At 39.5% G+C, this 25,480-nt stretch overlaps 1 protein-coding gene across 2 annotated transcripts in view; it reads right to left on the reverse strand.

Annotated features, from left to right (window-relative positions):
- The window catches only part of ATP11C (ATPase phospholipid transporting 11C (ATP11C blood group)), a 168,309-nt gene that overhangs the window by 12,194 nt on the left and 130,635 nt on the right, over positions 1-25,480 (reverse strand). For both annotated transcript variants that reach the window (XM_082865068.1, XM_082865067.1), the window contains exons 23-27: positions 23,927-23,986; positions 12,210-12,337; positions 7,595-7,730; positions 5,344-5,409; positions 3,042-3,145 (exon numbers count right to left, since the gene is read on the reverse strand). In XM_082865068.1, the coding sequence (XP_082721194.1) occupies positions 3,042-3,145; positions 5,344-5,409; positions 7,595-7,730; positions 12,210-12,337; positions 23,927-23,986 (494 nt within the window). The remainder of the gene's footprint in view (positions 1-3,041; positions 3,146-5,343; positions 5,410-7,594; positions 7,731-12,209; positions 12,338-23,926; positions 23,987-25,480) is intronic.

Below are 25,480 nucleotides of genomic sequence, written 5' to 3' on the forward strand. Positions count from 1 at the left end.
CTGCATTAGAAAATGCTGGAGGGCTTCCCTGGTGGTGCAGTGGTTAAGAATCCGCCTGCCAATGCAGGGGACACGGGTTTGAGCCCTGGTCCGGGAAGATCCCACATGCTGCAGAGCAACTAAGCCTGTGCACCACAACTACTGAGTCTGCATTCTAGAGCCCGTGAGCCACAACTCCTGAGCCCGCACGCCACAACTACTGAAGCCCACGCGCCTAGAGCCCGTGCTCCGTAACAAGAGAAGCCACCGCAATGGGAAGTCCGCACGCCGCAACGAAGAGTAGCCCCCGCTCGCCACAACTAGAGAAAGCCCGCGCAGCAGCAACAAAGACCCAACGCAGCCAAAAATAAATAAAATAAAATAAAATAATAAAAAAGAAGAAAATGCTGGAGCTTCAGAGATATTCACGAGGAATGATGATTAATTTTTATGCTAACAAACATTTTACTTCCTTGGCTGTTTTTTTAATATAAGAAAGGATTTCTGGTCTACATTTGGAAATTTAAAAGACATTTTTATTACCACTCCCCACCCCCCCGCCCACAAAACCCCTATGTAAACATAACAAGGACTGTAGAGATTTTCTCTCTCAAATGGGAGGAATCTACCATTCTCATCCACAAATATATATTGAGTACGAGTGTGTGCCAAGTAGGTTGACATAAGAATATTGCTAATCACACATTAAGCCTTGGGGTCCAGAAATCCAGGAGAACGCCTCATTCTGCAGGGTTCAGTCTTCCACTGAACTGTTAGGCGACCACTGAGAAGTCCAGCCAGTTTCCCTTCCCTGCCGGAGCTGAACCACAGAGAGCCTCACTAGGCTAGGATGAACGTTGTCTGAAGCTGAGGGGGAGGAAGTGCAAAGCAGCTGCTCAAGGTTGGGGTATACATCAGACTGTCCTTGGATGAGGAGCCCTAGGTAGATAAGTGGTTGGTGCCATTGAGTAGATCACAAATAGTGCTCACTGAAGATAAACTGGTTTCTCATTTAAACCTTCATGTTTGTGCACTCTCATGTAACACGATAAAATCAAGCTCGTGGCTCTACACAGCTGAGGACTAGACTGTGCAATGTATGTGGAATAGATTGTGAGCACAATAGTGAGGTGGAGAAACTTATGAGGTCCAGGCTAAACAAGTTTTCTAGGGTTCCTACCATAAAGAAAAGATTTCTACAGAGCTCTATTCCCACTCTAATTCAGAAGGGCACCCTGACTAATCTTCTAGGCAGTTAACTGAGGCACAATAAGGGTCCAGCAGACAATTGACACCTAGTCGTCACAGGGTATTCTTTTGCACAGTACCCTCTCTGTGATTAAAAGCTCCACATTTTTCTTTTTGATTTTGATGGCATCTGTGGAGTTTTGCAGAGGAGCAGTAAAAAACAAAAATTATTATTCCTGGATGGGGTTTGGGGATCAGAAATCATCATTCTCACTGCCCATCCCCAAAGAGGGGTGAGTCACAATGCCTCAGGGCTGAGCATGTCTGGAGATTAGCTGCAATCAGCATTCAGCTGAAGTATTACAGTTTCTAGTCACATTTTCTTGGTTGCTTTATAATATAAATTTTATATTCATGTAGTAGCTCAACTCACACAGGTCTACTTAAGGATAGCACTATAGGCAACAAAATAAAACAGATTTATTAACATTTCATTTTTAGTAACCATCTCTAATGAATAGAAACAGGTGTGACAATATCTTAAATCATTTAAAGGATTTATGTTAATTAATAAGGAATAGTCTGGAAAGAGTGAGAAACTAGTTTGCTAGAAACATTTCATTCTTGTGGAAATTTTGCATAATTAGTTCAGATACTGATTACACAGGTTCCTAGACAGAATTATGACCTTACAATTGTGTATTACATTTGGTTAATCAACTTTGATTCATTTGTATATTATTAAAGAAAACAGACTTCCTTCAGCTTCACTAATTATTTATATAGGTGTCAAATAAATGCTGTAATTATACTTTCTGAAGCTGCTACTTCCATAAGTGATTAGGTTGTCCGTATTTTTATTTCTTGAGGCTTTTATTTTAAAAAGCTTTCCAAAACAGTAAGAGTTTCTTCTAATTAAGTCTCAAGGGACATAAACATGGTCCCCACATCTCTGTGATAATATGGACTGTTTTGTACGTATGATTTTGCTCAAACCAGTGAAAATATGTACTCCTAGAATCTTACCCTATGGCTTACTCTAGTCCTGGTCTCTGCTGCTGGCATCCTTGTCAGGGGAAGTCACCAATTAATGAAAACTGTGATATTAAAAAACAAAATATAGGCCTCTGGGAGTAAGGAAAGGAGATGAAAATCTAACTTATTTTCATTCCTTATAACTCTCCCAATCACAGCTTATGTGCCCCTCACTGGACTCTAGTCTCCTTGAGGCAGGGGTACAGTCTATTCATTTCTGTATCCCATAGAGTGCCTCACACAAAACAGATTCTGAATAAACATCTACTGAACCAAGATGAACAGAATGAACTTTAAATCCAGGCTAGAGAGTCTACCTTTACCTCCCCCAAAACAATGGGACGGTGATTTCAAATATAACCCTCTGAGTATTAAGTGATATATATTCTATCTCTTGAGCACATCTGTAGTGACAAGAAGGAGAGTAATATACCATAAAGAGAGAATAGGGTCCAAATGGATAATACTGTATCTATTGGCCACTATATTGTGTAGAAACTTCATAGGATGAGTATTTCTACTGGAAATCACATGGGAGGTCATGCTAGAAATTAGTTTCGTTTCACAGAGAGATGTTTACACACCTTCAGGTCGGAAGATTTGGACAGGGGCTACCAGAAGGGAGGTCTTTTGAGTAACTGGTGCAGTCTATATACTTGCATTTGAAATCTTACCTGAAATAGCAGCATTACTGGCTAGAAGTAACTTCCAGTCCATTAATATTGAAGACTTGCCATTTTATATAATCAAAACTTTAAAAGTATAATTAATGTTTGCATATACAATGTACCTATATATGTATTTTGTTATTTACGTATTACACACGTACAGTAGCTTACCATATAATTCCTCCCCAGAAGAATGAGAAAAATACATAAAACGCTAAAGAACCCCAAATCACAAAGTGGTTTATCCATGTCCAGAAACGAGTATCCAAGGCGAGCTGAAAGGATACAACACAAGAGATTTCATGATGAGTACAAACTGTACCAGGCCGTATCTGATGGTATTTGACAACTTATACACAATATGATACCTGTGGGAGGATCTAGCTTGGGCCAGGCAACCAGAAGAGAATGGCACTAGAAGAACAGAACCCAGACTTTTCAAAGAGCTCTGCCCTCAGGCATTTAGACTCTAGGAGTACAGGCATGGAGGTGTGGTCAAGCAAGTACAGCTGCAGATGCCTCACTACTGAAGGAAGGGCAAGGAATGAGGTAACGGTAACATCCCAGAGACTGGAGCCCCGCGTCTTTAAGTGGTGGCGGTCAGGGAGCTGACGGCAAAAGGAGAAGGCCTGGCTGGTGGAGGCAGGCATACTGAAAAGCAGGAGGAGAGGGAGAGAGTAGCTAGGAAGAGAAGACAAACTACACAAAGGAGTCGTGAGAGCTCAAACACAACAGATGAGGGTTACTAAATGCAAAGGCAACTAGCTCTACACGTCAGGCATCATGGAGCCATGGACTGTGGGTCTATGTAGTGTGCAATTTTTCAATTGCAAAGTCCGTATCTACTCCATTAAATTAATAACATTTTCAGTTGCCTTAGATTTTAATCCTCTCATGTTTCTTCCAGGGCTGCTTGTTTCTTCAGATTGTGGCACCTGGGATTTTCAAATGCAATCTAAAAATAAAAGTATGGTCCACTCTGCTTGCTTAAAATTTCTGGGCCACATGGCCTAATATCCAGGGCATTTAATTTCTGAAGAGGAGGTGGTGTTTGTTTTGTTACTTGCTGTGACACCCTGCTCCTCAGCAATCTGTTAACAGTTGCTCACTTATAAACAGGATACTGATAACATTGTCTTGAATTTCCAGCCTCTGGCTGCTAGGGAACATGCCACAGTAATACCCATGCAGAGAAGAGGGAGTGGATGGATTTTGAGGGACAGGTGGAAGTTGCTGCAGCAAGGCCAACTTTAGCTATGAAGGGTGCTTGGAAGCCCTGGGGCCATGTGCAAGGCCAGGGGTAAAAAAGGGTGGGGAGGATTCCCTTTCAAATTATGATCCTATGAGACATAATAGTAAATAACAACTAGCATCTATTGTACTGAGCACATTCTATGTGCCAGACCCCATTCTAACTGCTTTATATGTATTCACTAATTGACTTCTCACAAAAAAAATCCTAAGGGAGGTGGGTGGTACTTTTATCTCCATTTTATAGAAGAGGAAATGTAAGTACTGAGAAATGAGGTCACTTGCCCAAGGACATCCAGATAGTAAGTGGCTAAACTGAGATGAATTGTAACATTTTCTTTTGCAGTCCTAAAATATTACTGAAATAGTAGATGAATAATGCAAACATGTTAGTTGTATTCGGTACGAGAAATGAAGCAGGTATAAAAATTCAGAGGGGAAATGATTAGAGGTCCTTTGTCATTTATACTTCTGAATTCTAATTCTGGCCACTGGGCATACTGGAATTCATTTAAAGGTACTCATTCCTGAACCCCATGTGAGGTGTTTATTACTGGAATGATCAAAATAATTTTAATTATACCTTCAACTATAAGGGAGTCCCAACTCATGAACCTCAAGGGTAGTATTCAGCACGCAGCATTATTACATGGCTGCAGGTTAATGCCAATGATTTTGCCAAAACTGCCTTTGTTGTATGTTACCTGCTGTATATTCTTATGCATTTCATCACAAATACGGGTAAATTTCAGTGATGAATACATTATACAAAACGTCATCACTACCAAGCTCTTTCACACACATATCTTGCTCATGGACATCTATATTCAACTGTCTTAAGTACCCAAATTCCTTTAAGGACTGGCATTCTTAAACAGATATATAACTTAAAAAATATTCAAGTACTTAACATGGAAACACACACATACACACAGCCCATTTATATACCACTTACCATCTCAAAAATAGCAGGAAAGAAGGAACAGATTTCCAATATAAGTATGGTGTATTAAAAAAAAGAGGATAGGCAATATACTGGAAAAAATGGATCACAAATAGTATATAAATGTCCAAATCTCTAATATCACACATAACTTTAGTAAGCATTCAGACTTGAATAACAACTCGCAGTAAAAATAAAGATTAGAAGACAAAAAAGATATAAGACCAGAAAGTATTATAAAAATGGTGTTAAATATATTTGAATAAATAAAAATCTAACCTTCAGAGTTACGGTGAATACTAAGACTGTAAAAACAATGGTTCCAAAAGTCCAGTTTCCATATACCTGAAAAACATTCAACAATTACGTGTACCATGAATATACAAGCTTGCTTAAAAAAATAAACAGCCAAGTTTAATCTTGAGTGTAATTGCCAAAGATTTTTGTATAAATTGTTTAGGGAAATATCTGCTCAAAAGATCAGGCCAAAATGCTGGCTTTTACTGTGAGCCTAAATTTTCTTGGAGAGGTATACCACATGTGTGGTTGGTAGGGTTTATTTCGTGATTCCATGAAGCATAAAACAGGGAACACACTGGTGTGATACAGGCAGGAAAAACCCTATTCCACTAACAGTAACGTTCATAAAAACAACTCATTTGGATGGCTCCTGTATCTAAAGAGTTTGATATAGGCTTTTCCTATAATATAGATCTAAAGATCTCTATGTATAAATAAAGACTAATTTGCAGACAAATGAACTCACATTTTAAAAATAGAGTATATGATGACAGAGGGTAACTAGACTTACTTTGGTGACCATTCAGTACATAGAAATATCGAATCCTTATGTTATATACCTGAAACTAATATAATGTTATATGTCAATTATATCTCAATAAAAAACAAATAAAATAGAGTCTAATTTTGTGGCTGTAGATATTAGAGTTGTCAGAATGTGCACATCAAAGAAAAGCAGATACCATGTATATAAACCCAAACGATGGCAATGAATGGCACATATGCTTACCAAACGCTGTCAAGATCTGAATGCATAACATTAAAACAGAAAATGAAATGTAAAAGGTTTTAAAAAAATAAAAACAAAAATTAAGGTTAATAGCAAAAAAAGGATTTGATCAAATCGTACATGGTGTTATATTTAATTGCTGATAGTAGTCCTTATACTTATTGTAATTTTAGCAAACAATATACAATAAAATCTAATTCATTTGGACTTCATGAACTCAAAATGAGTGATGACTTGGACACAGGGTGGGTTGAGGCTCCCCATGCACCACCAGTAGACTTTGCTGAGCAAATGAACCATGTCAATAGAATCGCAGGAGGGTACAGTCAGCTCTATACAATTTATGTGGCAAATAAATACAAAATAAAAAGTTGGAGTTACAGAATCAGTCATAAAGCTGAAGGGACCTGAGAAATCATAAAATCGAATTTCTTCTTCTTACTGTTGGGTAAAGGTGACTTGGAAAACTGAAGGGACTGGCCCGAGGGTGCACAGAGAGATTTAGTAGGGCCGTCTCCCTGGCAAATGCTACACGTGTCTACTCTAAAGTACTAGATCTGTATTTCCTCAGCAGTTACTCAGTGATTAATAATTTTAATGGATTCATACTAAACTGATTTCTGTTAGTCCAAATTAGAGAGGTTCTAATTGTAGTACCTAATTTCAAAGTATCATTCAAATTCACTGAGCCTATCACTTCTGTAACAGATGTTGACTGTCTCGGCTCTAGACATAGTCAGTGTACTCATAAAGTCTTTTTGAACCTTTGCTTTGCTTCATATGATTATAACCAATGAATGACCATAAAAGAGGAAGCCCAGAAATAGCAAAGAACATAGTGAAAGCAGCAAGCAAGGTGGTGGGTTTGATTTTCCACTGTGTGGCTGCCGGAAGACCTCACCCCATTGGCACCCCATTGGCAAAGAGCACAGCCAGGGCAAAATCACCCCAATGCAGGTGCTGACCTATGTAGTCGCTGGCTGGGAAGATACTGGCAGGATCTGTGTAGCCTTTCTGGAAAACACTATGCTCCCATGTGGAAAGGAAGGAGGAAGAGAAGGGAATTCCCTAATTATTGGGCAAATACTGCAAACATACGGCAGCTACCCCCTTCCACTCTAAGCATGGAAGGCCACTATGAGTAAGAACTGAGTAGGGACACTTCTTTTAAAACAGGAAAAGCCTTGCTCACATCAAAGTGTATGGGTCTAAAGTCTGAAATCCCAAGAACTCTGTTCATCTAGTAAAATTACAGCCAAGTTAAGCTTCCAGAGGTTTGCACATAAGCTGTCTAGTTAGCCGTGCATGCAGGAAGTGATTTCTCACTTCAACACTTCTATTGTTCTAAGGACACTGTGAGAACTAAATACCATACCTTTAGAAAAATAATTTGCAAAATGATTACAGCTAGAGTATGTGTATGATAGATCCAGTGCCTATGGAAAAAAATTAAGCCATGCTTGTAATACTAAAAGATGTAATGATGTTTTTCTTTTTTACCTTTGCATTTTCTTCTAAGGATGAAGTCTGAAAAAGAAAATAAGTCCCAAAGAAGAACACTGTTCCTTCAAATGCAGCCAGAAATGTCCAATATAAGAAGGGGCCCAACTGTAGCATGGCATTTCCAGAAATTTTCCTATTGAGAAATGGGAAGAAACACAAGTTAATGAATCTCTGTAGGCTGTTAATTTAAAGATACAGTGAAACGCCAAAGGTGCGCATGGGGTTTGACCCTATTAGAATGAAGGGAGCTATCCCTGAGGGACTGGTAAGCTTTTGATAAAAGCCCAGACCGAGCTGCAGGTTTGTCTTTGTGCAATCACCTCCTGTCTGAGGTGTTGCAGTAAACTGTCAAAGTGCTTCTAAGTTAAAATTCTGGCCACTGACAATAATAATATCATCAATAATAATTAGATCTCATTTACTGAGTACTTATTATACGCTTATAAAAGTGGGTTAAGAGTTTTACATTGTCCATTTTTGTATACACAAAACCCACATGAGATAGGTATTCTTATCACTACCATTTACAAATAATGAGCCTCACAAAGGTGTATCATAATGGTTTCCAAACTTTGATGCACATTAGAATCACCAGGGGATCTTTAAAAACATTGATGTCTGGCTCCCACCCTCATTCTGATTTAACTGGCATGAGGTGTAACCTGGGCAACCAGGATAATTTTAAAACTCCCCAGGTAATTGTAATGTGCAGTAAAGTTTGGGAACCACTAGTACAGCAGTATGCCAGAGTTCACTCAGTTAGTAAGGGACAGAGCTAGTATACAATCCTAGACTGATGTGACTTTAAATCACATGCTCTCAACCAAGCTACCATGGCTTTGCAACTATGATTGTTAAAATATTTTGTTTAATCAAGATTTCTGCCTGGGAATTTAACCTTTCTTAGGTCTTGGGGTAGCCTTTATATTTTAAAAATTGAGTCAAATAACATGTTTGAAGCTGTACAGCCATGCTTTGATAAATGGCAGGTGGCCAGATCAAAAGTTTAACATCTGTCAAAAATAGCAGTCTTCTGGGTACAAGTCAGAATGTTGAAGAAGGCTAACAACTCTAATGGGGCAAAAAGAAGATGGGTCTGTGCATGGAATTCTTTTAGCTTCTATTTCAAATTCCTCTTAACATTTATCAAAAGGTATGTAATCACTGAAATAGCACACCTGTTGCCAATACTACCAAGAATGTCACTGGGCTGTAATGAATAAGAAAGACCTTTGTGATGTAAATACAACTGATCCTTGTTCAGTTGGTATGGAGTGCTGTAGGGTTTCCTGAAAAAATAGCAATTATGCAACTTTTGCCTACTAGGATTTCCAGGTGCACACAGAAATCAGCAATGTAGGGGGATGCATAAAGCAATACGCTGCTGTTTGCCTTGGGAAAATTGCAGGGGGAAAGAGGTATAGCTGCTTCCCAGAAACAAGCTCTCCCCACAGCCAGTAAGTCGTGTTCCCAAGGCAACTGGGAGCCACAGGGAAGGCACCTCCCTTAAAGATCCTTGCAAGGAGGGCCCAGCAACTGCCAGCCAATGAGGCTTTTGAGAGTCACTGACTTGGGCTGAGGCAGGAAGTGGTTCCTGTCTTTCCAGCCAGTCACTGGATTTACATTACATGCCATGGGAAGAAAGGAAGGGGAGTCATGGTGTGTTGGGTTATAGTTGAGGTTTTCTAGCTGCGCTCAGGTGAATGATGAACCTGTTGTTAACTCAGAATATGATAGCCAACGTGAGGGGCAACACGAGGGAGTGAAGATTGGGGGGGGGGAGCGGTTGACCAGCAGCACAGGCCTGAGCACCTCCATACAATGGGAGACAGTAGGTGTACCAGGACCTTTCTTTTGCCTTTTAAAGTTGTATAAGAAACAGACTATGCCTCTACCCTCTAGAAAAGAACTACAGTTTACTTTTCAAATTTCTCTCAAAAAATATGAAAAGATCCAATTATGTCACATTTCACATCAAAACTTTTGGTAAACGCCTGTGTCACTAAGTCCCCGAAGGTGATATTAATATGCTACACAAGGTCACAAGTAACATTAAGTGGTACAAATGCAGAGAGAGACACATATGAAGACTAGAGCTTCACATTTACAAAGGAATGCTCAGAGTAACAGAGCAATCTCCAATACAGTGACAGGCTGAGAGCACAGTCTCATCAGAGCGGGCAGGCAGGAAGCTGCATTTTGGGCTGGGTGATAGGTATGCTATGGCTTTCATTTCTCCATCGTATGTGGCAAGTATGCCCTCTATGCAACATTGCTTAAAAATTCATGACCTACACCTGCATGCGGTAACTAAAACTTCATGGAAACCCTTAATAATTTGTACTCAACGGCTTGCTTCAAGTTTTCAACATTCTTAATGTATGAAAGTGCTCGGGGCTTCCCTGGTGGCGCAGTGGTGGAGAGTCCACCTGCCGATGCAGGTGACACGGGTTTGTGCCCCGGTCCGGGAAGATCCCACATGCCGCGGAGCGGCTGGGCCCGTGAGCCATGGCTGCTGAGCCTGCGCGTCCGGAGCCTGTGCTCCACAACAGGAGAGGCCACAACAGTGAGAGGCCTGCGTACCACACACACACACACAAAAACCAGCCAAAAAAACCCAAAACCAAACAAACAAAAAGAAATTGCTCAGCATAGCCCTGAAGTTATGTGGAGAAGGGTATTAGAATAATAAGATTAATAGCTACCATCTATTGAAAACTTACTATGTGCCAGGCACCACTGTAAGTTTTTACATGTAGTCACTCATTTAATCCTCCCCCAAAACATTGTGATTGGATCTATTGTTACTGAAGAGGAAACTGAGGCCCATCTCAGTCAAGTAACCTGAGCAAGGCCACAGAGTCAGTGGCAGAGCTGGGATCAGAGTGCAGGCGATTAGCTAGAGCTCTTGGTGGGACTGAACGGGAGGCATTCTGCTCACCGCCACCCAAAGCCCTCTTCAACCAGAGTAACTGCACTACTGGTCTTCGCTTTAGTTGTTGTCTGAAAACAGAACACTGCTACTCAATCTTTGAAAACCACCAGCCTGTGGAAAAGAGCACAGGGCCGGTCATCAGGAGGATAGAAATCTGATCTTGCTCTGGCCTCTTGTTACACGCTGTGTCCTTAGGCAAGTCATTTCTGGGCCCTGGGTCTTCATTCTTTTAAAAAAAAGAAGGTGTGAGAGCTGATGCTCTGGAAGATTTCTACCAAGATTTCTACGATTCTCCTTTAGATCTAACAATACACTTTGCAAGAAATACAGGGAAAAGCAGAATATGTTACCGCCATGAGGAGGCAATCAGCAAACTCTAGATTGGGGGAAATGCTACAAGATAAATTATCTGGTTTCGTTAACAAATAACTTGCCAAGTTAACCTACAGATTAAGAGAGTCTCAAGAAGCATATTAACCAACTGAAGTATATGGGCCTTATATACTGTTTCAAACAAGCATGCCATAAAAAGAAATTGAGTCAACTGGAAAAATTTGAGCACTGACTGGATATTTGATGATATGACTTGTTAAATTTTTAGGTATGATAGTGTACTGTTATAACAGTACATGTAAAAGATACATGCTGAAATAACTATTTTATATAGTTTGATATTTGCTTCAAAATAAGTCCTTGATAGATAAGACAAGGTTATTAATGAAGCAGGATTGGCCCTGAATTGATAATTGTTGAAGCTGAGTGGTAAGGACAGGGAAGTTCACTATATAAATAGTATTTTTGCTACACTCTTTGCATGTTTTAAACTTTTTATAATAAATACCTTTAAAATGACAACTAATTTTATAAACCTGGTTAAGTCTAACAATTCCTAGATGTGAGTTTCACGAGTCATACTGGTTAAAGTCATCCTTTAAATTTGTGCACCTTCACTTCGCACCAATGAATCACACCCAAGTCTCTCTATTGCACTTGCTACCCACTATTTAGCAACGCTTACAATCTGCTGTAAATTAATATCTTTATCTTTAGCTGTAAGCTTCACTTATAAAAATCCAATTTAATCAAAGGTTAAGCAACTGGGGCTAGTGCCAAGTCCCCCACCCATAGAGAAAAGCATCTATTTCCAACTAACACAAAATGAATACAATGGCTTGATGACTTAATTGTTTTCTTCAACAATGCCATTTTAGAATGCAGCTAACAAAGCACTCCGGAGGCTATATTTCAGGGGCAGTTTACAAGAGAAAGCCTAACATAACATCATCAGTTCAGTCCATTACAGAGAGGGATCAATATTCTAAACTACAAGAGATCTTTGTGTGGCCCTTCTTGGAGGAGGTGGGGGGTGGCAGGTAGTTAAACTATTGTGTCTCCATCCAAGACTCTAGAACTCTATGACAATGTGGGCAAAGTTTTAGGAATTACTGATTTTGAACTAAATAATTCATACCCATTCAACTACAGGACATATATCAATACCTAGGAAATACATCATTTTCCAGCTGGATGGTTTGGTTTAAGTAGCTAAAAATGCAGAACGGAACCATGTAATCAAACCAGGAGGGCAGTTCTGTGTCCTTCCTACCTGTAGATAAAATGAAATCCACAATTTTGAAAGTCTGGGGCGGGGGGTTAACTTACATATGTTCAACTTACATATATAATCGGGGATCTGAGGTCAGAGTGTCAATGTTGATGTGCTGTTCCAGTAGACTGTAGGCCAGGATGGGCAAGGATGTGAAGCAGATATTGTACATTGTAAGGTAAGCGGCATCATACAGTGGCTGTAATGACAAACCACAGAAGAGAAAGGTAATGTAACAATCATCTGCAAGAGGATATTTAAGTGTTTAGAAAAACTCACAAGCTAAAACAAGACAGTTTCCTTTCACACCTTTTGTGACAGCAAAGGAGGTTTTGTAAATAAGGTCACTCTAACTGACCACTATAGAAAAGAAACTAACATACTGTAAGGCATATTAAAATACCCTCCCTTTTCAAATACGATCTTATTCAGAATGTTTACAAGCTATAAGCTCTATTTCTTTTTTTAAATATATATGCTTTTCTTTTTATTAATTAGTCCAAGTAAATTTATATATAAGTATGTGTAAAGGAGAAACTCTTTTTTTTAACATCTTTATTGGAGTATAATTGCTTTACAATGGTGTGTTAGTTTCTGCTTTATAACAAAGTGAATCAGCTATACATATACATATATCCCCATATCTACCCCTCTAGGTAGTTGCAAAGCAGCAAGCTGATCTCCCTGTGCTATGTGGCTGATAAGCTCTATTTCTAATGGATATTAACTAAGAACTTTTCAAAAGATTTTCAGCGAATGAAGACCAGTTAAGTATAAGACAGGAACCCCTTAGGGAAACTAAATATAAGCAGTGGCCAGCCTGTGTCACAGTTTTTTGGGTTAATACTTTACATGGTTTTAAATATCACTATCACCTTCTCCAGAGTATATTTATGATATTGAATGTGGCCATTTACTAAGGATTAAATAAATATTCAAAAAAATAAAAGCTAAATATATTCACATGGTCATGACTCTTTCTGGTCCTGAATTCCCTAGGCTCCAGACCAAAATTTCCAACTTCCTGCTGGTTGTCCCACAGGACAACCTGCAATTCAAAATGTCTAAAACCAAACTCATTAACCTTCCCTTTAAATCTGCTTCCTCCCATGTCCCCTACCTCAGTGAGTGGCCCCACAATGTTTGCAACCCCAGTATCTACCCTGGTGCCTGGTACCCCTTAGGTACTCAAGAAATCTTTTGAAATGAGTGATTCTCTTCCTACCTCACTAGCCATTCCTTCTCAGGCTCATCTTCTCCCTGAGCCCTCTGTGTTGGAGTGTTCCAGCACTCGGTGTTTGGAACTTTATTTATGCTCGCTCTCTAGGTGATCTCATTTAGTCTCGTGGTTGTAATATAACCCATTCACTGAAAATTCCCATATCTAGCCTAAACCTGTCCCATATATCCAACTGCCCACTTGATATCTCCTCTTGGGTGTCTAGCATATTTCAAACTTACATCCAAGACTGAATTCCTGACCTGCCCTCACCTCAAACCTGCTCCTCCTGAAGTCTTCCTCATCTCAAGAAAGGGCAACAAAATCGTTTTGATCAACCAGAACCGAAATCTTGGATTCATCCTTCACTCTTCTCTTTTTCACAAGCCACATCCAATCTATTAAGCACCGTCTACTAGCTCCACTTTCAGATACATTCAGAACCACATCACTTCTTAGCCCCTCCACTGTGACCACTCTGCAAGCCTTTAATTGGTCTCCCGGCTTCTTCTCCCCTTGACCTGCAGTCTATTCTCAACACAATGGCCCAAGTAGCTCTACTGGAAAATAAGTCAAATCAAATCATTGTTTTGTTCAAACTCTCCAGTGGATTCCTTTATCTCTGAAAGTAAAGAAGCTCCTACAATGGTGGGGATATAAAGTCCTACTCCTCGATCCAGCTTCTTACCTGTCTGTTACCTTCTCAGTGAGACCAACCTTGATTTACCTTGCCACTTCCCCTCTCTTGAACACATTCCCCCCAAAGTACTAATCACCTTTTAACTTACATGATAAATTTATTATGTTTACTGTCTCTCTCTTCACACTAGAATTTAAGCTCTATGTGGGCAGGGATTTTTATTTATTTATTGATAGCTGTAGCTTGAGAAAAAGCAAAGCAGCCCCTGACATTCAAGAGCTGGCCCAGCACTCACAGCTACGCACCGGCGCTCTGTACAACATGAACAATTTCGCAGAAGAGCAACATCAAACAAGGCCACTGTGTGACCTCGATATATCGAGACAAAAACACTCTGTAATCACGTTTGAACACAGACAGAATATAAATATTGTCCAAATCACAATAATGACCAACATCTACATTCTGGCTGATTTGGGTGACTATTGCCTCTTGACCAATGACATGTTGGCTTCCTGGATAAGATTTACTAACATGCTTAGTCATAAAATTACCCCCATCTGCTAACAGCACCCAGCAAGGCCCTACTCCTTAAACCCTTCCACAAATCACCTAACTCAAGCCCAAATCTTACAAGACTTTTCTAACACTCGCTTCCTAAGAGGCCCTACTGTTCCTCATGGTGTACACTCTTTCTTGTTGCATTGAGTAATGAACCTAATGTGATCAACTACAAGTGTTTTACTAGCTTTGACAATCTGGAACTCCTAGAACAGAACTTGGCATGCAGAAAGCATTCAATAAATACTGGATGAATGAATGACTAGAGACTGGAAGCTAAAACATAGTTGTAAAGGACTGATCTGATACTGTAAATATTCCTTTATTGAAAAAAATATTAAGGTTTTTATAATGAATCTTGTTTTGATGCTAGTACTTATTGAGTTCAGTATTTTCTACACAGTGCTAGATGTTGTCATGCAACCATCATCTGTGACCTGAATAAATAATATCCCATATTCACATGTATTTTTCCCATATATAAAATGTTTTTTGATTAATAAAATGCATTTAAATGTGACACAAACTGGACTTCCCTGGTGGCCCAGTGGTTAAGAATCCGTCTGCCAATGCAGGGGACACAGGTTCGAGCCCTGGTCCGGGAAGATCCCACGTGCTGTGGAGCAACTAAGCCCGTGCGCCACAACTACTGAGCGTGTGCTCTAGAGCCTGCAAGCCACAACTACTGAGCCTGCAAGCCACAACTACCGAAGCCCACACGCCTAGAGCCTGTGCTCCACAACAAGAGAAGCCACTGCAATGAGAAGCCCGCGCACTGCAATAGAGTAGCCCCCGCTTGTGGCAACTAGAGAAAGCCCGCACATAGCAATGAAGACCCACTGCAGCCAAAAATAAAATAAATAAAATAAATTTATAACAACAAAACAAAACAGGTTTAGTTGATAATACTGTTTCTTGTTATACCTGTTATAAGGGTATCTTTTCATGCAGAAGAAAGTCCACTACTAACCTAGGCTTTGGTAAACAAAGAGTTGCTTTTTGCTTAAATAATCTGCATCCTGGTCCCATTTCTACATTCTCCATAGCTCACTCTCCAAGTACCAGGGTTGCAGAGAACACCTGAAGTAGACCTGAAGTGAAAAAGGCTGACTACCTGTATGTATTCCACAAATATTTGCAATAAAGGTCTCTACATTCAGCACAAGGCCAAAGGGAAAACTAAAGATATGTACAATACATCACTACCTTAGAGAGACCTTCCTTTTACGTGGTACACTTTTTCTAAGATGTCTGCCTAGCTCTTTCCCTCATCTCCTCTAGATCTCTGCCCAAATGTCACTTCATCAGAGAGAACTTTCCAGGTCAGTTTGTCTAAAACAGCAGCTCTCTTCCCCAGTCACATTCTATCCATTTATTATGCTTTTTGTTCTCCTTCAGAGCATATATCAGTACCCAACATAATGTGTTTGTCTGATTGCTGTCTGTCTCTCCCCCTATCACTCACTGTACCCACAAGCTCCATGTGGTAAAGAGTTTTGATCACTGTTATATCCCCAGCACTTAGCCTGGCACACAGTAGGCACTCAAGAAGTATTTGTTAGATGAATGAATGTACCAGTTGAGCAACTGACAAAGGCAAACATCAAGTCCTATGGGAACCTAAGCAGACCCCCATACCCCCAACAGCCCAGGGTTTTATAGGGAATAAGTCCTTTCTTTCTTCACACAACTTGTGCTTGGTAAACATGGTTTAAAAAGCCAACTTCCCTTTATCACTTTGCTACAAAATTTGAAAATGTCCCTTTAAACTTGCATTAATCTTCCAAGGAAGTGAGGAATTACAAACATTTTGATCAACAGTAATCTGAATGTTCAAGAAAAGTAGATTCATCAGAGTTTATAAAACTCTCTGTTACCAATACTGTTAGCTTTGAATACAAGAAGGCTGATGGTACTTTCTACAGCCAGTAGATGATTAATTCATAAAGTGATCGGCTTAACTGGCATCATGGGGCTGATGACATGGCACTGATGTAAGAGACAGCATACCAAATGGCAAAGAGGCAAGTTCAAGAGAAAGAAAGCAGGGACTTCCCTGGTGGTCCAGTGGCTAACACTCCACGCTTCCAATGCAGGGGGCCCGGGTTTGATCCCTGGTCAGGGAACTAGATCCCACATGCCGCAACTAAGAGTTCACATGCTGCAACTAAAGATCCTGCATGCCACAACTAAGACCAGGTGCAGCCAAACAAACAAACAAATAAATAGAGTCGCTTCCCATTGAGAAGAATACATTCTCTTAAAAATACTGCCAAGAAATTAGGAAAAAATCACTTCCTATCATGAGGAATGGAACATGCCTTGAAATTGAGAAAATCAGTCTCTAATAGCTGTGATGATGTTACCAGCAGCTCAGCTTGGTAAAAATCACTGAATTGCTCATAGATTAAGTACAAAATTTCTGAGTCGTTGAGCACTATAGCTCCTTTACATAGCTATACTTCCACTAGAAGCAATGCAAAATACAGTTCAGCTGTTAAAACAAACCTACAAATATGCCTGCCCATCCCCCACTTATGTATCAAGTTAACATATAGCATATTCTATATGTGAAAAATGTTCAGAAAACTACAGAGGGCTGAAAGTGTAGAATTGCTTAAATAATCCAAGGCATTATCCAGGAATCACAGCTTCTTTGCTAGCTTAAACATCAATGTTTTTCTAGAGAATCAACCTGAGAAAATGCAAAGGTATGAGATTTTATTTGATGAAATAATAAACTATAATATTTTAGGATTATTGGAAAACATTGTGTACACTAACAAAAATAAAAAATACTTTTTAAAGGATCTCAATTCCAACAGGACATACCAAATAACTTTCAAAAAGAAAATAACAATAAGACCATTACTAAAGCACAGATATAAAATTTTGCTATTGTCAAAAACCAGGCCAAGCAGATCAACTGTTGAACTAAGAAAAAAAAAAATCCTTTTACGTTGGGCATACCTCTCTAATTTCTACAATCCAATACATAAAAGGTAATTAATAGCAAATATAAACTACATTACAGAGATTGGTTCAAGATGGCGAACTGGAAGGACGTGTGCTCACTCCCTCTTGCAAGAGCACTGGAATCACAGCTGTGGCTCACCGTGGGACACTGGCAGCAGAAGTTCTGGGAAGCACTCCTTGGCGTGAGCCTTCCCAGAGTCCGCCATTAGCCCCACCAAAGAGCAAAGAGCCTGGTAGGATCCAGTGCTGGGTCGCCCCAGGCTAAACAACCAAACAGGGAGGGAACACAGCCCCACCCATCAGCAGACAAGCAGATTAAAGTTTTACTGAGCTCTGCCCACCAGAGCAACAACCAGCTCTACCCACCACCAGTCCCTCCTATCAGGAAGCTTGCACAAGCCTCTTAGATAGCCTCATCCACCAGAGGGCAGACAGCAGAAGCTAGAAGAACTACATTTCTGCAGCCTGTGGAATTAAAACCACATTCACAGAACGACAGACAAAATGAAAAGGCAGAGGACTATGTACCAGATAAAGGAACAAGATAAAAACCCAGAAAAACAACTAAATGAAGTGCAGATAGGCAACCTTCCAGAAAAAAAATTCAGAATACTGATAGTGAAGATAATCTATGACCTCGGAAAAAGAATGGAGGCAAAGATTGAGAAGATGCAAGAAATCTTTAAAAAAAACCTAGAAGAATTAAAGAACAAACACCTAGAAGAATTAAAGAACAAAGAAACAGAGATGAACAATATAATAATTGAAAAGAAAAATACACTAGAAGGAATCAACAGCAGAATAACTGAGGCAGAAGAACGGATAAGTGACCTGGAAGACAGAATGGTGGAATTCAGTGCCGCAGAACAGAATAAAGAGAAAAGAATGAAAAGACATGAAGACAGCCTAAGAGACCTCTGGGACAACATTAAACGCAACAACATTCGCATTATAGGGGTCCCAGAAGGAGAAGAGAGAGAGAAAGGACCCAAGAAGATATTTGAAGCGATTATAGTCGAAAACTTCCCTAACATGGGAAAGGAAATCGCCACCCAAGTTCAGGAAGTGCAGAGAGTCCCAGCAGGATAAACCCAAGGAGAAACACACCGACACACACAGTAATGAAACTGACAAAAATTAAAGACAAAGAAAAATTATTGAAAGCAACAAGGGAAAAATGACAAATAACATACCAGGGAACTCCTATAAGGTTAACAGCTGATTTCTCAGCAGAAATTCTACAAGCCAGAAGGGAGTGGCACGATATATTTAAAGTGATGAAAGGGAAGAACCTACAGCCAAGATTACTCTACCTGGCAAGGATCTCATTCAGATTTGATGGAGAAATCAAAAGCTTTACAGACAAGCAAAAGCTAGGAGAATTCAGCACCACCAAACCAGTTCTACAACAAATGCTAAAGGAACTTCTCTAAGTGGGAAACACAAGAGAAGAAAAGGACCTACAAAAACAAACCCATAACAATTAAGGAAATGGTAATAGGAACATACATATCGATAATTACCTTAAATGTGAATGGATTAAATGCTCCAACCAAAGGACACAGGCTCGCGGAATGGATACAAAAACAAGACCCATATATATGGTGTCTACAAGAGACCCAGTTCAGACTTAGGGACACATACAGACTGAAAGTGAGGGGATGGAAAAAGGTATTCCATGCAAATGGAAATCAAAAGAAAGCTGGAGTAGCAATACTCATATCAGAAAAAATAGACTTTATTTTTATTAACTTTTTTAAAATTAAAATTCATTTATTTATTTATTATTTTTGGCTGTGTTGGGTCTTTGTTGCTGTGCACAGGCTTTCTTTAGTTACAGAGAGCAGGGGCTACTCTTTGTTGCTGTGTGCGGGCTTCGCATTGCAGTGGCTTCTCTTGTTGCAGAGCACGGGCTCTAGGCGAGTGGGCTCAGCAGTTGTGGCTCACGGGCTCTAGAGCACAGGCTCCGTAGTTGTAGCGTATGGACTTAGTTGCTCTGCGGCATGTGGGATCTTCCCAGACCAGGGCTTCAACCCGTGTCCCCTGCATTGGCAGGTGGATTCTAAACCTCTGTGCCACCAAGGAAGTCCCTAAAGTAGACTTTAAAATAAAGACTGTTACAAGAGGCAAGGAAGGACACTACATAATGATCAAGGGATCAATCCAAAAAGAAGATATAACAATTATAAATATATATGCACCCAACGCAGGAGCACCTCAATACAAAAGGCGACTGCTAAGCTATAAAAGAGGACACTGACAGTAACACAATAATAGTGGCGGACTTTAACACCTCACTTACACCAATGGACAGATCATCCAGACAGAAAATTCATAAGGAAACACAACCTTTAAATGACACAAGAGACCTGATAGATTTAATTAATATTTATAGGACATTCCATCCAAAAACAGCAGATTACACTTTCTTCTCAAGTGCACACGGAACATTCTCCAGGACAGATCACATCTTGGTCACAAATCAAGTCTTGGTAAATTTGAGGAAACTGAAATCATATCAAGTATCTTTTCTGACCACAACACTATGAGATTAGAAATCAATTACAGTGAAAAAAACGTAAAAAACACAAACACATGGAGGCTAAACAATACGTTACTAAATAACCAAGAGAGCACTGGAGAAATCAAAGAGGGAATCAAAAAATACCTAGAGACAAATGACAATGAAAACACGACGATCCAAAACTTATGGGATGCAGCAAAAGCAGTTCCAAGAGGGAAGTTTATAGCAGTAAGATCCTACCTCAAGAAACAAGAAAAATCTCAAATGAACAATCTAACCCTACACCTAAAGGAACTAGAGAAAGAAGAACAAACAAAACCCAAAGTTAGTAGAAGTAAAGAAATCATAAAGATCACAGCAGAAATAAATGAAATAGAAACAAAGAAAACAATAGCAAAGAGCAATAAAACTGAAAGTGGGTTCTTTGAGAAGATAAACAAAATTGATAAACCATTAGCCAGACTCATCAAGAAAGAGAGGGAGAGGACTCAAATCAATAAAATTAGAAATGAAAAAGGAGAAGTTACAGCAGACACTGCAGAAATACAAAGCATCATGAGAGACTACTACAAGCAGCTCTATGCCAATAAAATGGACAACCTGGAAGAAATGGACAAATTCTTAGAACGGCATAACCTTCCAAGACTGAAGCAGTGAGAAACAGAAAATATGAGCAGACCAATCACAAGTAATGAAATTGAAACTGATTAAACATCTTCCAACAAACAAAAGTCGAGGACCAGATGGCTTCACAGGTGAATTCTATCAAATATTTAGAGAAGAGCTAACACCCATCCTTCTCAAACTCTTCCAAAAAAAAGAAGAGGAGGGAACACTCCCAAACTCATTCTATGAGGCCACCATCACCCTGATACCAAAACCAGACAAAAATACTACAAAACAAGAAAATTACAGACCAATATCACTGATGAATACAGATGCAGAAATCCTCAACAAAATACTAGCAAACAGAATCCAACAACACATTAAAAGGATCATACATCATGAACAAGTGGGATTTATCCCAGGGATGCAAGGATTCTTCAGTACATGCAAACCAATCAGTGTGCTACACCATATTAACAAACTGAAGAATAAAAACCATATGATCATCTCAACAGATGCAGAAAAAGCTTTTGACAAAATTCAACACCCATTTATGATAAAAACTCTCCACAAAGTGGGCACAGAGGGAACCTACCTCAACATAATAAAGGCCATACATGACAAACACAGCAAACATCATTCTCAATGGTGAAAAACCGAAAGCATTTCCTCTAAGATCAGGAACAAGACAAGGATGTCCACTCTCGCCACTATTATTCAACATAGTTTTGGAAGTCCTAGCCACGGCAATCAGAGAAGAAAAAGAAAAAAAAGGAATACAAATTGGAAAAGAAGTAAAACTGTCACTGTTTGCAGTTGACATGATACTATACATAGAGAATCCTAATGATGCTACCAGAAAACTACTAGAGCTAATCAATGAATTTCATAAAGTTGCAGGATACAAAGTTGATGCACAGAAATCTCTTGCATTCCTATACACTAAAAATGAAAGATCACAAAGAGAAATTAAGGAACCAATCCCATTCACCATTGCAACAAAAAGAATAAAATACTGAGGAGGAAACCTACCTAAGGAGGTAAAAGACCTGTACTCAGAAAACTATAAGACACTGATGAAAGAAATCAAAGACGACACAAACAGATGGAGAGACATATCATGTTCTTGGATTGGAAGGATCAACATTGTGAAAATGACTATACTACTCAAAGCAATCTACAGATCCAATGCAATCCCTATCAAATTACCAGTGGCATTTTCTACAGAACTGGAAGAAAAAATCTTAAAATTTGTATGGAGACACAAAAGACCCCGAACAGCCAAAGCAGTCTTGACGGAAAAAAACAGAGCTGGAGGAATCAGACTCCCTGACTTCAGACTCTACTACAAAGCTATAGTAATCAGGGCCTTCCCTGGTGGTGCAGTGGTTACGAATCTGCCTGTCAGTGCAGGGAACATGGGTTCGAGGCCTGGTCTGGGAAGATCCCACATGCTGCGGAGCAACTAAGCCCATCCACCACAACTACTAAGCCTGCACTCTAGAGCCTGAGGGCCACAACTACTGAAGCCTGTGCGCCTAGAGCCCGTGCTCCACAATAAGAGAAGCCATCGCAATGAGAAGCCTGTGCACCACAACAAAGAGTAGCCCCCGCTCACCACAACAGAGAAAGCCCGCACGCAGCAACGAAGACCCAACACAGCCAAAAATAAAATAAAAAATAAAATAAATTAAATTAAATTAATATATATAAAAAAAGCTACAGTAATCAAGACAATATGGCACTGGCACAAAAACAGAAATAGAGATCAATGGAACAGGATAGAAAGCCCAGAGATAAACCCACGCACCTATGGTCAACTAATCTATGAAAAAGGAGGCAAGGATATACAACGGAGAAAAGACAGTCTCTTCAATAAGTGGTGCTGGGAAAACTGGACAGTTACATGTAAAAGAATGAAACTAGAACACTCCCTAACACCTTACACAAAAATAAACTCAAAATGGATTCAAGACCTAAATGTAAGACCGGACATTGTAAAACTCTTAGAGGAAAACACAGGAAGAACACTCTTTGACGTAAATCACAGCAAGATCTTTTTTGATCCACCTCCTAGAGTAATGGAAATAATAATACAAATAAACAAATGGGACCTAATGAAACTTAAAACCTTTTGCACAGCAAAGGAAACTACAAACAGGACGAAAAGACAACCCTCAGAATGGGAGAAAATATTTCCAAACGAATCAGCTGACAAAGGATTAATCTCCAAAATACATAAACAGCTCATGCAGCTCAATATTAAAAAAACAAACAACCCAACCAAACAATGGGCAGAAGACCTAAATAGACATTTCTCCAAAGAAGACATACAGATGGCCAAGAAGCACATGAAAAGCTGCTCAACATCACTAATTATTAGAGAAATACAAATCAAAACTATAGTCAGGTACCACCTCATACCGGTTAGAATGGGCATCATCAGAAAACCTACAAACAACAAATGCTAGAGAGGGTGTGGAGAAAAGAGAACCCTCTTGCACTGTTGGTGGGAATGTAAATTGATACAGCCACTATGGAGAACAGTATGGAGGTTCCTTAAAAAACTAAAAATAGAATTACCATACAACCCAGCAATCCCAGTACTGGGCATATACCCAGAGAAAACCATAATTCAAAAAGACACATGCACCCCAGTGTTCATTGCAGCACTATTTACAATAATCAGGTCATGGAAGCAATGTAAATGCCCACCGACAGATAAATGGATAAAGAAGATGTGGTACGTATATACAATAGAGTATTACTCAGCCATAAAAAGGAACGAAACGAGTCATTTGTAGAGACGTGGATGGACCTAGAGGCTGTCATACAGAGTGAAGTAAGTCAGAAAGAGAAAAACAAATACCATATATTAATGCATATATGTGGAATCTAGAGAAATGGTACGGATGGACCAGTTTGCAAGGCAGAAATAGAGACACAGATGCAGAGAACTAACGTATGGACACCAAGGGGGGAAAGTCGTGGTGGGGGGTGATGGTGGTGGTGGTGGTGGGATGAATTGGGAGAGTGGGATTGACATAAAAAATAAATTAAAATAAAATACAATAAAAAATAATTTAAAAAAAATCCTAACATTTCTGTGAAAACTATTATATGTATATATTGCTGAATCACCTTGCTCTACACCAGAAACTAACACAACCTTGAAAATCAACTATACTTCAATAAAATAAATTTAAACAAAAAACAACAACACAAAAAAACTACATTACAAGAAATACCTAGGGAAACAAACCTGTTGTGAGAATCCACAGAAGAACTGGTACAAAAATTGTGGCAAAATGAAACAAAGGTTCTGGAAAAAAAAATGAAGAAAAGGGTTAATGCTTTTCACTTGATCAACTTTCTAAAGTAAAACAGGAAACTCTACTCCAGATAGTCTACAGGCAGTCCTAAGTCCTTCTAATGTCACAGTGCAATAAACTTCTACTCCAGAGTTGTAAGGAAACAATTCAAAACAAATAATTACATACATATTAATACCAACTTTTGCCCTACCAAGGCAGAAGAGGACCTCACTTACTTTATGAGACCCTCTTGCTATTCTTGTAGGGAAGAAATGAGCTCATATAATATGAACACCTAATGGTACTGCACCTTAAATGCCAAGTGGGTTTGCAAAATCATCACAAAGTAGACTGACATAAAGCTGTAAGTCTATATTTAAAAGTCAGTTAATGCCAATAAGTAGTCAGGAAATTATAGTGTATATTGACACGAACAAGTATCAGCTAATGCTTTACTGCCTTTGTTACTGCCTCATCAAACAATTAACTGTTATTATTGATCACCTACTATATGTAAAGATGACGCTGTGGGTGATACAAAAAACAAAACTTCTTACTTCTAAGGGATTTAACTGGGAGAACACTAAAAACAAACATACTAAAAAAATACAAGCTAAGAATTCATAAGGCAGAAAAAGCCACTAAGTAAGAAGATAAATACTAAAATTAACATCTTCAGGCAAAACCACCAGAACTAATATTTTCAAATGAGTGCTGTCCTTCAATATAGGCTGTGACTGTATTTCAGCGCTGCTGTCACTTGTTCATGGTGTCTCTGGATTTCTCTTAGGGCAGCACCTTCAATAGCTCTATATTTTTTTAAATAAATAAATTTATTTATTTTTGGCTGCGTTGGGTCTTCATTGCTGCGCACGGGCTTTCTCTAGATACGGTGAGCGGGGCCTAGTCTTTGTTGCGGTCCACAGCCTTCTCATTGCAGTGGCTTCTCTTGTTGTGGAGCACGGGCTCTAGGGTGCACAGGCTTCAGTAGTTGTGGCACGTGGGCTCAGTAGTTGTGGCACGTGGGCTCTGGAGCGCAGGCTCAGTAGTTGTGGCACACGGACTTAGCTGCTCCACAACATGTGGGATCTTCCCGGACCAGGGCTTGAACCCATGTCCCCTGCATTGCTAGGCAGATATTCTTTTTTTTTCTTTTTAACATCTTTATTGGGGTATAATTGCTTTACAATGGTGTGTTAGTTTCTGCTTTATAACAAAGTGAATCAGTTATACATATACATATGTTCCCATATCTCTTCCCTCTTGTAGGCAGATATTCTTAACCACTGCACCAGCAGGGAAGTCCCCAATAGCCCCTTTTTTTTTTTTTTTTTTTTTTGCGGTACACGAGCCTCTCACTGTTGTGGCCTCTCCTGATGCGGAGCACAGGCTCCAGACGCACAGGCTCAGCGGCCATGGCTCACGCCCAATAGCCCATTTTTGAGCCATGTCAAAAAACCAGTCTCTTTCCTTCTCTCACACATTCTCACTTGGCTAATTTA

This window comes from Leucopleurus acutus (genome assembly GCF_964270905.1).
Source record: "Leucopleurus acutus genome assembly, chromosome: X".
Classification (NCBI taxonomy): domain Eukaryota; kingdom Metazoa; phylum Chordata; class Mammalia; order Artiodactyla; family Delphinidae; genus Leucopleurus; species Leucopleurus acutus.